At 34.3% G+C, this 14,471-nt stretch overlaps 3 protein-coding genes across 5 annotated transcripts; 2 read left to right on the top strand and 1 right to left on the bottom strand.

The window, feature by feature from the left end:
- The first annotated feature begins 77 nt into the window (after positions 1-77).
- LOC110428191 (single-stranded DNA-binding protein WHY1, chloroplastic-like) lies at positions 78-3,920 on the top strand. Its single transcript, XM_021443936.2, has 7 exons — positions 78-472; positions 553-647; positions 818-910; positions 1,508-1,602; positions 2,536-2,609; positions 3,145-3,233; positions 3,734-3,920. The coding sequence occupies exons 1-7, from the start codon at positions 226-228 to the stop codon at positions 3,851-3,853; spliced, it is 813 nt and encodes a 270-aa protein (XP_021299611.1). The 5' UTR covers positions 78-225; the 3' UTR covers positions 3,854-3,920.
- Positions 3,921-4,582: 662 nt separating this feature from the next.
- LOC110428260 (uncharacterized) lies at positions 4,583-8,904 on the bottom strand. 2 transcript variants are annotated; one of them, XM_021444042.2, is made up of 13 exons: positions 8,746-8,904; positions 8,582-8,643; positions 8,343-8,408; positions 8,193-8,268; positions 7,973-8,043; positions 7,583-7,684; positions 7,066-7,155; positions 6,568-6,642; positions 6,198-6,230; positions 5,814-5,891; positions 5,448-5,513; positions 5,062-5,174; positions 4,583-4,822 (listed from the first exon to the last, which is right to left on the bottom strand). In XM_021444042.2, exons 1-13 carry the CDS (start codon positions 8,798-8,800, stop codon positions 4,804-4,806), a joined length of 906 nt encoding a protein of 301 aa, XP_021299717.1. In that variant the 5' UTR covers positions 8,801-8,904; the 3' UTR covers positions 4,583-4,803. The 2 variants fall into 2 exon arrangements, with proteins under 2 accessions (XP_021299717.1, XP_089641739.1); XM_089785613.1 differs by lacking the exon at positions 4,583-4,822 and having other exon boundaries at positions 5,034-5,174.
- Positions 8,905-11,202: 2,298 nt separating this feature from the next.
- On the top strand, positions 11,203-14,069 carry LOC110428293 (serine carboxypeptidase-like 45). Of its 2 annotated transcripts, XM_021444094.2 has the most exons (11): positions 11,203-11,358; positions 11,449-11,592; positions 11,699-11,803; positions 11,890-11,985; positions 12,066-12,158; positions 12,281-12,366; positions 12,461-12,760; positions 12,870-13,006; positions 13,258-13,350; positions 13,435-13,552; positions 13,648-14,069. In XM_021444094.2, the coding sequence occupies exons 1-11, from the start codon at positions 11,349-11,351 to the stop codon at positions 13,834-13,836; spliced, it is 1,371 nt and encodes a 456-aa protein (XP_021299769.1). In that variant the 5' UTR covers positions 11,203-11,348; the 3' UTR covers positions 13,837-14,069. The 2 variants fall into 2 exon arrangements, with proteins under 2 accessions (XP_021299769.1, XP_021299768.1); XM_021444093.2 differs by having other exon boundaries at positions 11,206-11,592; positions 13,648-14,067.
- The last annotated feature ends 402 nt before the right edge of the window (positions 14,070-14,471 follow it).

Here is a 14,471-nt window from a genome sequence, read left to right as displayed (position 1 = left end):
TCAAATTCCACCTACTAGTAAATAAAGAACATATTTTTTCACCAAAAAAGAACCCTTTCTCTAAATTTTTACTATACTCTAAAGTTAGCAGTATCCATTGATGGGATTTTTCTTTTTCATTTTCTTGTGAAATTTTAAAAAATAGAAACTGCTAAAAGCTTCAGTAGCTACTAAACGTAGCAGAGAAGTGAGTAAATCAAAGAAAGAAAAAGAAAAGGGGGAAGAATGCTGCAACTCCAATTCTTATCTTCTCCCCCACTCTCAGCCCAAACCTTAAACCCCAACTCCAACACCAAGCTTTTATCTTCTTTCTCTTGGCTCAAGTCTACCCAAACCCTTGCCGTTAAACTTAATCCTCTGTCTTTAACCCCAAAACCCTCCAAGTTTTCTCTCACATCCCGCCAATCAGAGTACTTTGATCAACAACAGAGGTTCAGTAACTCTTCTTCCACTGCATCGCCGCCAGCCTCAGGTAAAGCAATAGCCACCCATGGTGTGGTAGCTTTTATCAGTAGTTTTTCAAGTGTTGAGAGTGGTTTTGCTTGACGGCAGGGTTGCCACCGAGGTTTTATGTCGGTCATTCAGTTTACAAAGGGAAGGCTGCTCTTACTGTGGAGCCGAGGGCCCCTGAGTTTGTGCCCTTAGATGTAAGTTTCATTCAAAGTTTTTCTTTTTCTTCTTTTTTTTACAAGCTATAACTGTACTTATGGTTCGGAATATTGGAAATTTTGATAGTTTTTCTTTGTTTTGTGTTCTTTTTTTTTCTGGGGGTGGGGGGTGTGGCGCGGTGGTGTGGTGGGTGTGTTTTGCTATGCAGTCTGGGGCATTTAAAATATCTAGGGAAGGTTTTGTGCTGCTACAGTTTGCACCTGCCGCTGGTGTTAGACAATATGATTGGAGCAGGAAGCAGGTGATCTTATGCTAATATGGCTTTGGTTTCAATGTTTCTTTAGAAAATTAAGTAGAACTTTTGAGATGTTGATGTTTCTAATATTTAAAGAAATGCACGGTTCACGTATTAGGATAGAACAAAGGACAGCTTTGTTTCAAAGTCTTGTTCTAAATTACAGAATGGTACTAATTCCAGTAAGTTGCCTAACTAATATATCTATTAGTTTCCACTCAAAAATTGTTAGTGTTATATAGCTAATAGCTGCAGTGAATGGATAACTGAACCAATCAAAAAGAAGTCAGTTTCCTTTGAGTCTTTCCTACTCTCTATTAAGCACTTCACGCTTTTAAAGTATTCATGCTGGGGGTGCTCAAAGTCACTTTACATTTTCTCTAAAACACTTGACAGATTTCGCCATTCATATTTGAAAGAACAAGGAGCTTGTATAACGTTGAATGGATATATGTTAAAAATCTTCATTAATTTCTTTTCTCATTTCTCATTTTTATATTTGATGTGTCTACTATGCATCAAATGTTAAGTCGTCATCGTATAAAAGGATGAATATAGACTAGAGACATGATATACATCCATTGCTGATTTGCATCTCTCCAGGTGTTCTCATTATCAGTGACAGAAATTGGAACTCTGATTAGCCTCGGTGCTAGGGAATCGTGTGAATTTTTCCATGATCCTTTTAAGGGAAAAAGGTACTATTCTCTCCTGCCTGACTACCTATGTGTGTGTTGGACATTGGTCCATGTAGATTGGTTACTTAAGTTGCTGATTGAACTCTTCGTGATGCATTATGTGTGTGCTGGCAACATAAATATTTTATATCCCCAGTCGCATTTTAGCTTTGTGGTTTCTTGTACTTTCATATGCCATTTGAAAGCAGATGTTTAAAGGATATAGATTGACAATCAATGACTCTGAAGGCAAGCAATAGATTTTTCCTTAATAAAGATTTTTCTTCAATAGCAGCAAGTCATTTGTAAGTCTTTGTACAATCTAAAAGTAAAGCAATGCTTGGGATTGAATCCGCTTATAAGGATGAAGTTTTGAGGGATGAGAAACTTGAGAGCCAGAATCCATTGTGAAATTGTCCAAAAAAATTGGTAGAACATATTTTATGTTATCTACAAGTCAAAATACAGCCAAAGAGTTTTCTTGTTTGTTTGTTTCTCCTGGAGGAATGGTTATATATGTATGATATTGTGTTTACTTATGCAGCAATTGCCATTATTTTATTTTATTTTTTGAAAATTAGCAATTGCCATTATTAATCTCAGGTTTTGTTTCTGAATGCTTCTAATTAGTTATTTCCATTAATCATGGAAAATTTGTTCATTTTTATTATTGCTTTGTGGAGGAAGTGGATAAGGTGTTGTGATAGAAATTTCACTACCTGCTCTTTGCAAAGATCTCGGAGTATTGGCTTTATAGCTTGTATCACAGAAACTATCAGTAACTGTTAACAATATGTGTGTAAAGATAGAGTTACATCCTGTACTTTTGGACAGTAAGTTTAGTTTAAATTCTTCTAATGTTTTAGCATTGGCCCTACCACAATTTGTCATGCAAAGTTGCCACTATTGTTGTTACATTGAGATGAATTTAATTGACATTGTTTTATTATGCAGTGAGGAAGGTAAGGTTAGGAAGGTCTTGAAGGTAGAGCCACTTCCTGATGGGTCTGGCCACTTCTTTAATCTTGGTAATGCAATTTTCCCTTGAATCCTTTTGAGGAAACAAGAATGATGCCATGATATCTAAATGTAATGCAGCGGTGTCAGTATTGTTCTTGTGCAATGCTATCTTCTGAAGAACAATTATACATTGCTAGTAGATCCTTGTCAATTTTAAGTTTGGTGCATTTATCACCCTAGGAAAATATGCATGTATTCAAGCGTTGTTTGGTATTGATACATTTCATTGTCCTACAACGTTAATGATATGCTTGTGGAATTTGTATCCATGCTGTTGTTGGTGGATCAAATTTTCATGTTGCTCCTCATTTAGATCTTGTAACCAAAATCCATATAACGATTGTTTACATTAAAGTTAGAAGGGGAAAGATAGACATATATTTATGCCCCCCATCCCCTCTAACTCTCTTTCCTGTCTTGCTGCATGTGCTTAATATTTTAGTTCCATGCTTGAATTAAAAAGAGATTATAATCAATCCATGTGACATATTGAGACCTAACATTTTCTCTGATCCAATTTGTTTGTTATGGCTTCTTTTGAAGGTGTTCAAAACAAACTTCTAAACTTGGATGAAAATATTTATATTCCAATCACCCGAGCAGAGTTCACTGTCCTCAACTCAGCATTCAGTGTATGACATCCCTCTCCATCATTTTTCTTATTTTGTTTTAGGTTTTCCGTCTATGGTGTTGGGATGTATCTGAAGATTATGACATCCTGGTCATCTTCGTGGATTGAATGATTTTCTCTTTTTCTCTTTTATCTTCTGCAAAATGTTCAACAAATCTCACAGCAGCATGAGTAAATTCACAAGTGTTGAGATGTTTGAAGATGGAAAAAAATGTTAGGCAATGAAATCCCACACCCCCCAACTTGCCTTTCCTCTTTTGATATCTTTTCCAAGCAAATAGGATGCTTGAACTTTTGAACAGGGAGTTTATGATTAAAACTGTTGTTTATGGCACTTGAAGCTGATTTCCTATTGCTGACCGTAGTTGATTTCTTTGGTCTATTAAGTTGTTAACATCATTAACTGTTTTCTCATATGCTTCATCTCAAAGTCTACAAGTTATTAGCATCATTAACTGTTTTCTCATATGCTTGGAACTTTTTTCCTCGTTATCTATGCAGTTTATCTTGCCATATCTGTTAGGTTGGCATGCCTTTGCTAATTCCATCAAACCAGAAGAGGCCAGTCATGTCAACAATGCCAATCCCAGATACGGAGGAGACTACGAGTGGAGCAGGTAGTTCATAATGGAGATTTTTCGAAACTTTTTGTCATAGGATGACCTTTCTAATCTTCATTGTCAATTATTCTGTATGATAGCTAGCCTAGGGAAAACTCTCCCCAAAGAATTTTGTCTGTGCCTAGTGCTTTGACGCTGATGTTAGCAGTTCAAATTAACTATGCTTTGTGCATAACATAGTTTAGCAATTCAAGTTTCATTGCCTTCCAAGATGATGGCAGGTTTCAGTCTGCTGATAAATATGGAGAAATAATTACCAAACCAATTGTGAAATGCCACATGGCATTCACCTAAAATTTGTACAAATATTCATTTTTTAAAAACTTTGGACATGATTAACGGTGTTAACAATTGAAAGCAATATTCATACACAATTTGATATCAATTCATGTATTTAATTATAGTTTGAATATTAAATGTGTAATTAAAATCGACCTTGATTTTTAATGACTAACTCATGAACAGGCTCATGTATGATGGAAATCAACCATTACTTGTTTTGCATCCATCTCATGCTGAATAGCATCTTTAAAAGTGCACAATATCATAGAAATAAACAAGACCATTACATAACTTGTTATCATGTAATGTTTTTGTATAATTGCCTTTAAAAATACATTTTTTTTCCTTTTTGTTCGGCTTTGTCTTGAGAATAAAGAATAATATGCAAAAACAAAAAATCTAATTTTTATAATTTTTATTACATAATTCCAAATATTAAAAATGGGAGAAAAGGAAACAAAAGGATGAACAGATATCATATTTGCCAAACTTATGAGGATACAACAGAATCAACTGCTGTTATAAGTACATCACAAACGGGTAAAATAACCAATAGAAAGTTAATCCTTTGTACTTTGGTTTACTCTAAATTTTCTGTACGTGAAATTATGCTACTGGTAAATGCTCTCAACTGCCACACTGAAAATGATTATCGTGAACGTGTGATCATCATCTTGCTGAAATGCTCCTGCAAATATCAAATTGTGTTAAACGATCGGTACTGAAAGCTACATTACCGGCTTTTTTCAAATGACCGCTAACCTCAGGCATATGATTGCTTAAGAATAACATAGCATTACGTTTTTTCTTTGGTCTCTAGTATAAGAACATTGCCCTCCAAAAATGTTCCCTACTTCACAAACTAGGTTCAACTTAGATGAAATGAATAAAGCAAACCTTAAGGATATCCAAAATTATGAAACAAACCTCTGCAGGGTTCTTGGCTCTTCATCCAAATTATCAATACCATCTTGCACGATAGCATCTGTTCCTGAATTATTCACACTTCCAGGAAAAATATCTGCAAAGTCTTTCAGACCCTGAAACAAACCACATGTCAAATTTAGACATTATCAACATTTTAAATTCCATGAAGTCCTTAGTTTAACCAAACAAAGGGTCTAAATTGAAATTTTTAAGGCATAATAAACAACATGAATTGGGTTGATCCATGAAACTTTATGCTAGCACATCCAACTAACATTGATACCTGGTCAATCCCCTTCATCTGACAAGAGCAGATTTAACTATAATGCATACGTGCATGTGTACTTGCTTATTTTTAAACTTTCTCTATAGATACAGAAAGATACCTTTGGAGTCGGAGTTCCTGAATTTGTGAGTAAATTACGAGATTTCCCAGAAAGTTTAAGTTGGTCCTGCAAGAAAATGTCAAATCAGCCACTTAGATTATGGTCATGAAAAAATTTTCAGAGAAGGAACGCCTGGTGTGCAGAAAAATGCATCATATAATCTTCTACACACTAGCAGGATTACCACCAGGTTAATAAGAAGTGATCCATATGGACAGAGAAAAGACAAAAACAATCTGCTCCCCACCCCCCATTTTTTATCCTTTTTCCTTTTTAAATATGATTAAATATGACAGAATCAATATATTATTACATTGTAAACTCAACAGGTGAAAACAAACTAAAGAGTCATCTTCCCACTAGTACCTGTAGAGCTTCAGGCATTTTTGTTTTCTTGCCACCAACCACGTTGCAAAGGTACCACACACCAGCAGTGGCAAGATCCTGCCAGAAAAAAACTGTTTAGGTAAATTCTGTTGAATAGAATCAATAAAGATACAGCAAAGGTGAAAAAAATTACTACAAGATGTGCAAGAAACTAAATATTATATTCATTCTCAGCAGTACCACTACCAGACCTTGCAACAATCACAGGGAAAGTGGGCAACAGAGAAATACATAATTCAAAAATATTAGTCAAATATGGCAAATTTAAGAGTTAAAACCTACATTTAGATGCAATTTCCCACCCAGAATCACACATTCGACTTCTATATTGCAAAGTACAAGAAAAGGTTAAAAACTATTTACCTGCTTATATTCCAATGACCCTATTTTTCCATCCTGCAAGTGGGCAAAGTTGTAAAAAATTATCACAGAAGCAAAACAAATCAGATACACATGTATAGATAGATATGACCCTGAAGTATTCTTAAGGCCTGTATGGCATTTTAATTTTACTCTTACAAGAACAAGAAAGAGACATGGAAAAGAAGAATAAAAAATGCTCCTCTTTTATGTTTCTGGAAAAAGCAGTTGACTTCAGTAATAAGTTTAACGGCTTCTGAAGTGGGAAAAGATGAAAGATAGAAAGAAGAGATGCACAATCACTGTGGCACCATATAACAACCACTTCTCAAGACGTGCAACAATTATTAGAGAATAAAAAAAAAATCCTCACCAAACCAGATATCATTCTCTGCAGTGCATCCAAATCATACTCAATGTTAGAAAGATTCAAACGAGCCTCTTCTACCTGTTTCACAAATATGAACAACATTAGAGATGGTAAAGATTAATTCATTGATCAATCTAATTGGTTCTCCAATGACCCCACAACCTAGTACATCAATCCAATGCCCAGAATCAAAAAGCAACAAAATGCATCGTAAGCTTGATAGTCTAACATCAAGTTTCAAATGTTTCAAATAAAACTTTTGAACCTACTTATTGTCTTCAAAATCATAGCTAATTAATCTCCACAAATGGAAGCATTTGAAACAATCATGTTGGAGCATGTTGTACCCTCTTCGCTTCTTTCTTAGAACTAAAAATCATAAGAAATGCAAGAAGAAACAAGAGGGAAGGTTGATAGGGAAGTGGGCCTTTTTGAAAAAGGTCGTGTAGGTATGCAATCCTCAAAGGTCAGATAAAAAAAAGGAAAAACATGTTCACTTACACTTTCTTGAATGCTCTTTGAGATTTCCTTCTGTGTTTCCATTTTGTCATCCAGATTCTGAATACGTTGTGTCAAATGCTTCTTTGCAGCCTGCCCACATAAAATTTGTTAAGTAATCATAGGCTGTATGCATATTTCTTAGTGTGCCATATTAATGTAAAAAGTGATCTCAAAATTAATTAAATCTACTCATATTGGAAGATGCATACTTCTTATGGACACTTTAGCACCAAAACAGGTGCAAACAAGCACAAATTGCCTGACTATACTAATTTAACACACAACACTTCATCAAATAATAACTTCAGTGAACCTAAAAATGAGCACTGGAGGAGTAAATAAAAATGAATACTTTTACTTAGTTAATGAAAGAAAAAATTTCCAAGAATATGAAACACAATAACTTATACCAGACAATTCATTTTTAAATTAAAAATAAACAAAATATTGTAACATGCAACATAATTTGGGTTTGTTACTATGCTAAGAAATTGCAATCAAAAGAACATAAACTTACAGAGAGAGCATCTGATACAGAATCCAGATGTTTTGTCAAGTTCTCCACAGCAATTGCCATACTTCGTTTTGTTACCCAGAAAAGATCAGAGAATGAAATGCCCTAATAATTAGATAAGGGAAACAAAAAAGAAAAAGACCCAATCAGTCAAATAACAAGCAGTCAGCAAGGATGAAGAGAATGAGAGAAAGTTGCAGAAAAAGTATCAGTTTTGTTTCCCTCAAAAGGCATTAAAAATTTGGATGCAAATAAATCAAAAGGGGCAGGCAGGCATTGGGGTGATTTTATTCTGTACAAAAAAGATAGTAAATTCTACCTAAGCACTAGATTCTGAAAAAGAAACCCCATATCAATAATTCATGAAAAGATGCCAATATCTAACTAGCATACCTTCCACCACATGTAACCATAACTCAATACCCCCAACGTAGCGGCTGGGACTACAAGAGAGGTTAACTTACCTGCTAAATCAGGAAAAACAAACAAGTGAAGCACAACTATTCATAAAATGCTTCATGTAATATCGCTAATACAAACAGGTTTCACATATTTTTTCTATTTTAACGCATCTAAGCAAACTACCATCTAAACAAATATAATAAAAAAATACCGCCGGAATCCCCATTCAAAACATGTATCTGCCGTGCTGAGGCCAGTTGTCTAATCTCAGTTGATAAGCGACGGACCTATAAATTAATGCAAAACAATCAAAATTACAACCAAAAAGTTCGAAAACTAAGCTCATCTTTATTATAATGACCTGAGCCAGAAGGGCATCTGAATCATCCGATTGCTCCCCAGAATTTTCCAGTCCCTTCACCAGTGACTGCCAAATCAGAACAAGACAAACAAAAAAAAAAGGACAATTAAAAAAAATAGACAGTTAAAGGCCAGAAACAAACCTAGTCAAGAAAACAAAACTTCGAAAGGATCCAAATTCCATCGAGAAGACGGCGAGAAAACGAACAATTTGAAATAAACGAAACGGTTAAAACTAACCTGCAATTCACCTATTATATCCGATAGTTTTCCGTTCTTGAGGAGGATCGTACCGGTGTAACCTGAAGAGAATTACGACACGAAAAAAGTCAAAATTGAAATCAAAGATAAGAAAAGAGCATACAGAGAAGGAATGAAGTAAGAAAGTGAGTTTGTAGCAGTGCCTGCGCCGGCTAGGATCAAGATCTTAGACAAGCCCACTCCGGTTTGCATAGCCATGGCGGTGTTTGTTGATAGAATACCAAAGAGAGTTTGGCTGAGACAGCAATTTTAAGGGGGGGTAAAGGGGAGATAGAAACACCAGATCACGGTGGTCTAGCTGAATGCGGAAATAAAAGTTTCATTTTCACTGTGTTTCTAGTTAGTAAACGACGCCGTATTAAGCAGCCACCAAACCGCCTTACACGGAGAAGGGACGGCGGCGTTTTTGATTAGTGGATGTGTGTTGGGCCATTGGGATTGGGCTTTTTATAGCTTTGTTTAAGACCAAGCCAACGGACTGGCAGAGGGCCTGTTTCAAAAAAATATGTTCGACCGTGGGCGTATGTATGGCAGCGTGTACCCTATCAAATCCTGATAAAAGTTTAATTATCTGAATTCGAAATAAAACAAATTTTATGTATATTATTAATGAAAATTAAATTAATAAATTATATATAGCTTATGAAAAAACAAATTAAAATTTGAAATCAGATTTAAAACCATTGATAAATTTTAATACATATTGTATTAATTATATAAAATTAAAATTTAATATTAAAAATTGTTATTTATAATTGAATTCGAATAATTTACCCTATGACCATTACTGATAATAGTTTTACTTTTCAAATTTTATTTGAATTTGATTATAGGATTCTTTAATCTTACATACTTAATTGTGCATCTTAATTAACAGCTGGAATTTAAAAACATAAATTATGTTATTAAAAAAAAACTTGAAATATGAACATAAAGGTCAATTAAATTGCACAATGTTCAGGACGAGAAAAAAAATAGTCAACGTATTTAAATAGTCTCTATACTTATGTTTTTGGGTCAATTTAGTCATTGAATTCAAGATCTGATTAATTTAGTCTTTTGGTTTTAGAAATTTGAACAATTTAATCCCTTCCTTTCATGCTGTCTAATTACTATTAGAGGTAATTACATTAATGCTAATGTGGCAGATTTTACTAATGTGGTAATGTTAAATCACTATGACATGCTAATGTTGTAATACTATGCGGCACTTATATGATCACGTGACAATATTAACGTGAGAGATCAATAAAAAAAAAATCTAAGCTACATCATAATGACTAAATAGAAAAAATATATATAATATAGAGATTAAACAAAATACAATTGAAATTTTTAAAAACTAAATTAAACAAAATTTTTTTTGAAAATTACAAATCTTTGAGTAGATGATACATCTACTTATTAATAAGTCAAATGTTTAAATATAAAAGATTTATGATGTTAAGAAATAAATATAAATATTTTCTTACTTAATTATTTGATTTCATAATAAATATATTAATTTACTTTTTTATAAAAATTAAGTTTGAATTATCCTTTTATGAACAAAATCAATATTTTATAAAGTTATTTTTATAAATATCATTATTAAAATCATTATCATTTGAAATTTTCCCTTTTTTTATTAAACTTGATATTATTTTTAATGAGATTATTTCATAAACCATTTATAAAAAGAAACAAAAACTTTCATTAATTTTTTAATATATGTATCAAAACCAAAATAAACTCATTAAATACTTTAATGACAAAATAATTTACCAATCATCACACTTAATATTGTGATTTTGAGTACTCAACAAAATATTAATTTCCTTCTAAAATTAAAATTTAAATGCAATTTAAAAAGTAGTAAAGATTAGTTAATAGTTTATTTCTCAAACGTTTAAGCTGATGCTTTATTTATTACTGCTTGTTTGTGATGGAATCATAACATATGAAACTTGTGATGAATGATTCTTATGTCATCAAAGTTGATATATCATTTTGGTTCACTTGTAGTAAGAATCACAGTTCTGCATGATCATACATCATTATAGGATTACCAAGCCTGATGGCATTGAAAGTGGGATGAACAAAGGTCAATTAATTCTCTTTAAAAATCAATGGAAAATACATAACAATAAAATAAAATATTAGTTTATGAGAATAAAATAGTTATTGCTTCGGTGGAAGTTAAAAAGGTTTGAGAAGGCTTCATGCAGCTTGTTGCATGTTCAGAACGAGAAACTGAAACCCAGGCACTCATCAGATCAGCATATAAACTGCTTTTGATTTGTCCAATTGCCCACGATTGAGTTTACTACTGTCCAAATCCTTCGCGAGGAGAGCGAGACTTAGCAGATAACAGAGTTCATTTTTTTTCCCTAATGGGATACTAATAAAGGGAATAAAAGTCAAACCAATGAAAAGTATTACAGCCAGATGAGACATTGGGTGGGACGGCCATGCTTACAAGGAAGGATCACCCATCCTCTCGTGATTCCCATCATAAGGCAATTTTCTAGATTCTTTTCTGACTTACATTTTTGTCTTCAACCAATCTGCTATTCTGCTATGGTCCTACTTATCTGATAAACAACTTTGGCGTACGCAGACTGGAGATTATGAATTCCCGGTTCTTTGCTTTTGAATGGATTGAATTCTTAATTATTTCTTGGATATTTCAAAGCAACTTGCATTGTGGGACTCTAAATTTAACTTTTCAGAAAACTTTCTGGGGACCCAAACTCTTCTCTTCTCCATGTGGAGCAGTATGACGTTTCTCCTTGCTTTTCCTGTTATTTCTTGCTTCTTCTTCTTCTTTTGCAACGCTTCTGCTGAGCTGATAAAAGGTCTCCCAGGTCAACCTGCCAATGTTACTTTCAAGCAATACTCTGGTTACATCGTTACTGAACCGAAACATGGCCGAGCTTTATTCTACTACTTTGTGGAAGTCGATTCCGCCAACCCAGGATTACATCCCTTGACATTGTGGCTTAACGGAGGTAAGAATCTACAGCCTAGTTTGGTGTTGCTGTTTGCGGTTGAATTCCACCAGGGTGTTTCTGCTTGGCTTAACTTCTGTCTGTTTGATTATTGTTTTCTTTTCAGGCCCCGGTTGTTCATCTCTGGGCTTTGGTGCATTTTCAGAGCATGGTCCTTTCCAGCCAGGGGAAAATGGACACTTGATCAAGAATAAATATTCATGGAATTTGGGTAATGCTTTAGTATTTGTTCAGTAACATGGAAATCTAACGGTGAAATTAAGTTACTCCATGGATCTGATATTTCTCTTTGAACAGAATCAAACATGTTGTATCTCGAAAGTCCGATTGGCGTTGGATTTTCTTACTCAAATACAAGCTCGGATTACCTCGGAGTGAATGATACCATAACAGGTAGATGTGATTAATGCTAAAATGTCATCACCCACATTGTTAATTGTTAAACTCAGAGCACTGACAATGAGTGTTTTCAGCTGAGGAGAATCTGATATTCATTCTTAATTGGTTCAAAAAATTCCCACAATATAGAGACTCGGATTTGTATCTTTCTGGGGAAAGCTATGCGGGTCAGGTTTCATTTTCACCTCTGTGCTTACTGATTAAATTAATCTTATTTGAATGGAGTTACTACCTTGGCCTGGCATCAAGATTGTGGACATAATCTAATCTTTTTTCTACACAAATGTAGGCCACTATATTCCTCAGCTGGCAGCCTTAATCCTGAATTACAATAAACGTTTCAGTGGCAGACCCATCAAGCTTAAAGCCATTGCAGTTAATCTTTCATTGCTACTAATATGCTATTCATGTTTTAGCTTTGCATTTGAGCTTTAGCAATTTTCAACTTTACTTTTTTGATCTTCTGCAGTTGGGAAATCCTCTTTTAGATCTGGAAATTAGTGTCAACAATGCTGAATTTCTGTGGTCACATGGAGTCATTTCAGATGAAATGCTGATTCTGAGAAAGACTGTATGTAATGAATCAAGAAGGCTTAAAGAGTCCCTTCATCGTAACCTGTCCAAACAATGTATCGATGTCCTGAACCAGGAGCAAGAAGAAATGGGTTCATTTACTGACCCCGGAGACCTGATTTTGCCTATTTGCCTGTCACCAACTGTACTTGGGCAGACCGTTTATCAGGGAGCTCTCAATATGTTACATGCTAAGGTAAGAAACAGCATTACTGCTGAGGCGATGCAAGTGAATCTCTGTAAATATGTCATGCAAAATGTACAGGTTCTTTCTAACTAGCAATAGTCTTTGATTGTTCTTGCAGCTTGCTATAAGATCAGCTGTTGCCGGTGATCCATGTCTTGGAGATAGGATATATCAATATCTTAACATGCCTAAAGTACAAGAAGCACTTCATGCAAACACCACTCACCTCCCTTCAGATTGGGAATTCTGTGGAGGGTCTGATCTCTTTCTCTCAATTGGCAAATCTGATGTGCCTATTTAACTAGTTCTTAACTCAAGGTTTTTGCAAGTATGCAAACAAATTAAACAAACCTGTTTCCGTTACAGGGATCTTGACTATCAAACACAGAATCTTGGAATTAATATCATACCCCTTCTGTCAAAACTGCTTCTACTATGCCTATTTAACTAGTTCTTAACTCATGTTAATATGCAAACAAATTAAATCAAACTTTTGTCTGTTACAGGCACCTTGTCTATCAAAGAGAGAGTCTAGAAATCAACATCATACCTCTTCTGTCAAAGCTTCTCAGGAGAAGCATACCAATTCTCCTTTTCAAGTGAGTAATTCTACAACTCAATAGTGTTCTTCCAAGCTTCATTGTTTCCTTAATTGACAGAAAGCCTCTGCTACTTCACTGCAGCGGGGATCAAGATTCAAAAATCCCATTAACACAAACAAGGATAATTGCGAATATGCTTGCAGAAGAATTGAAGCTTGTACCATTTGGGAGTTATGCTCCTTGGTATGATAAGATGCAGGTATGCATTTGCAATTCCACAATAAAAGTGTTGCATATAACTTCACATCAATTGTCAAATCATGTCTGCTGCTGATCTATTCTGTCTAAATTCAGGTTGGTGGGTGGACTCAGTCATTTGGCCAAGCAAGGAAAGGGAAAAATGTAACATATTTAACATTTGCTACAGTCAGAGGTGCAGCACATGAGGTCCCATACACTTCACCTTCACAAGCTCTCACCCTATTCCGGGCATTTCTTAGAGGATCTCCTCTGCCTAGAATTCCACCGGAAACGAAAAAATAGAGTATGAGGATTAATAACTTGGATTTGCTGTTGTGTTTTAATTATGATTTTCGTTTGCAGTTTAACCGGTGTGGGGAGAAGTCCATCAGAAAAGAAAACAAAAAATGAGTAGAAGAAAGCTCCATTTCTTTCGAATTACAATTTTAGCTTTGTTATCTTCTTTCTCTTGTTGTACTTGATCAAATATGGTGAAAAGTCTTGGCAGGATTTGGAAATTTTCATAACTGAGAAAGAGCCATAACTGAGAAATAATAGAATTTTCGACTAAATTTTCATGTAATTTGGGTTTATAAACAAAAACAGTAGCATTTTTAAAATAAAAAAGTGATGTTTATGGTAAGTTATAATCATTTCAGTCAATCAATTATCGACAAAATATATATAATATAGATCGACAAAACTATCAATTATTCACCAAATAAAGTACAATTTGGCCACTTCCACCACTTAAACTTCCTCGTTTTTCTAACAAATACTCGATCAAACTTGTTGACTGATAGTGAAATAGGCATCAAAATTGCCCACTCCAATGATATTTACATATTCTGACAAATTAATCTTCAGAGTCATTGATAAGAAGTACAGAAATTTGGTTGAATCCTTCAAATTTTCACTGCTTTTCATAAAGTTCGACC

Source organism: Theobroma umbraticum, unplaced genomic scaffold (genome assembly GCF_002168275.2).
Source record: "Theobroma umbraticum cultivar Fairchild unplaced genomic scaffold, ASM216827v3 scaffold_31.0, whole genome shotgun sequence".
NCBI lineage: Eukaryota > Viridiplantae > Streptophyta > Magnoliopsida > Malvales > Malvaceae > Theobroma > Theobroma umbraticum.
The sequence above is the reverse complement of the archived record's forward strand: the minus strand, read 5'-3'. Positions and strand labels throughout refer to the sequence as shown.

Bases quoted from the DNA above. Each gene is read 5' to 3' on its own strand.
- LOC110428191 (XM_021443936.2), top strand. From the start codon at position 226: ATGCTGCAACTCCAATTCTTATCTTCTCCCCCACTCTCAGCCCAAACC. The intron at 473-552 runs GTAAAGCAATAG...GCTTGACGGCAG, and splicing joins TGCATCGCCGCCAGCCTCAG to GGTTGCCACCGAGGTTTTAT. The intron at 911-1,507 runs GTGATCTTATGC...GCATCTCTCCAG, and splicing joins ATGATTGGAGCAGGAAGCAG to GTGTTCTCATTATCAGTGAC.
- LOC110428260 (XM_021444042.2), bottom strand. From the start codon at position 8,800: ATGGCTATGCAAACCGGAGTGGGCTTGTCTAAGATCTTGATCCTAGCC. The intron at 8,269-8,342 runs GTCATTATAATA...ATTAATTTATAG, and splicing joins CAGATGCCCTTCTGGCTCAG to GTCCGTCGCTTATCAACTGA. The intron at 7,156-7,582 runs GTAAGTTTATGT...TTATGTGGGCAG, and splicing joins CTGTATCAGATGCTCTCTCT to GCTGCAAAGAAGCATTTGAC.
- LOC110428293 (XM_021444093.2), top strand. From the start codon at position 11,349: ATGTGGAGCAGTATGACGTTTCTCCTTGCTTTTCCTGTTATTTCTTGC. The intron at 13,007-13,257 runs GTCTGATCTCTT...TGTCTGTTACAG, and splicing joins GATTGGGAATTCTGTGGAGG to GCACCTTGTCTATCAAAGAG. The intron at 13,351-13,434 runs GTGAGTAATTCT...ACTTCACTGCAG, and splicing joins ATACCAATTCTCCTTTTCAA to CGGGGATCAAGATTCAAAAA.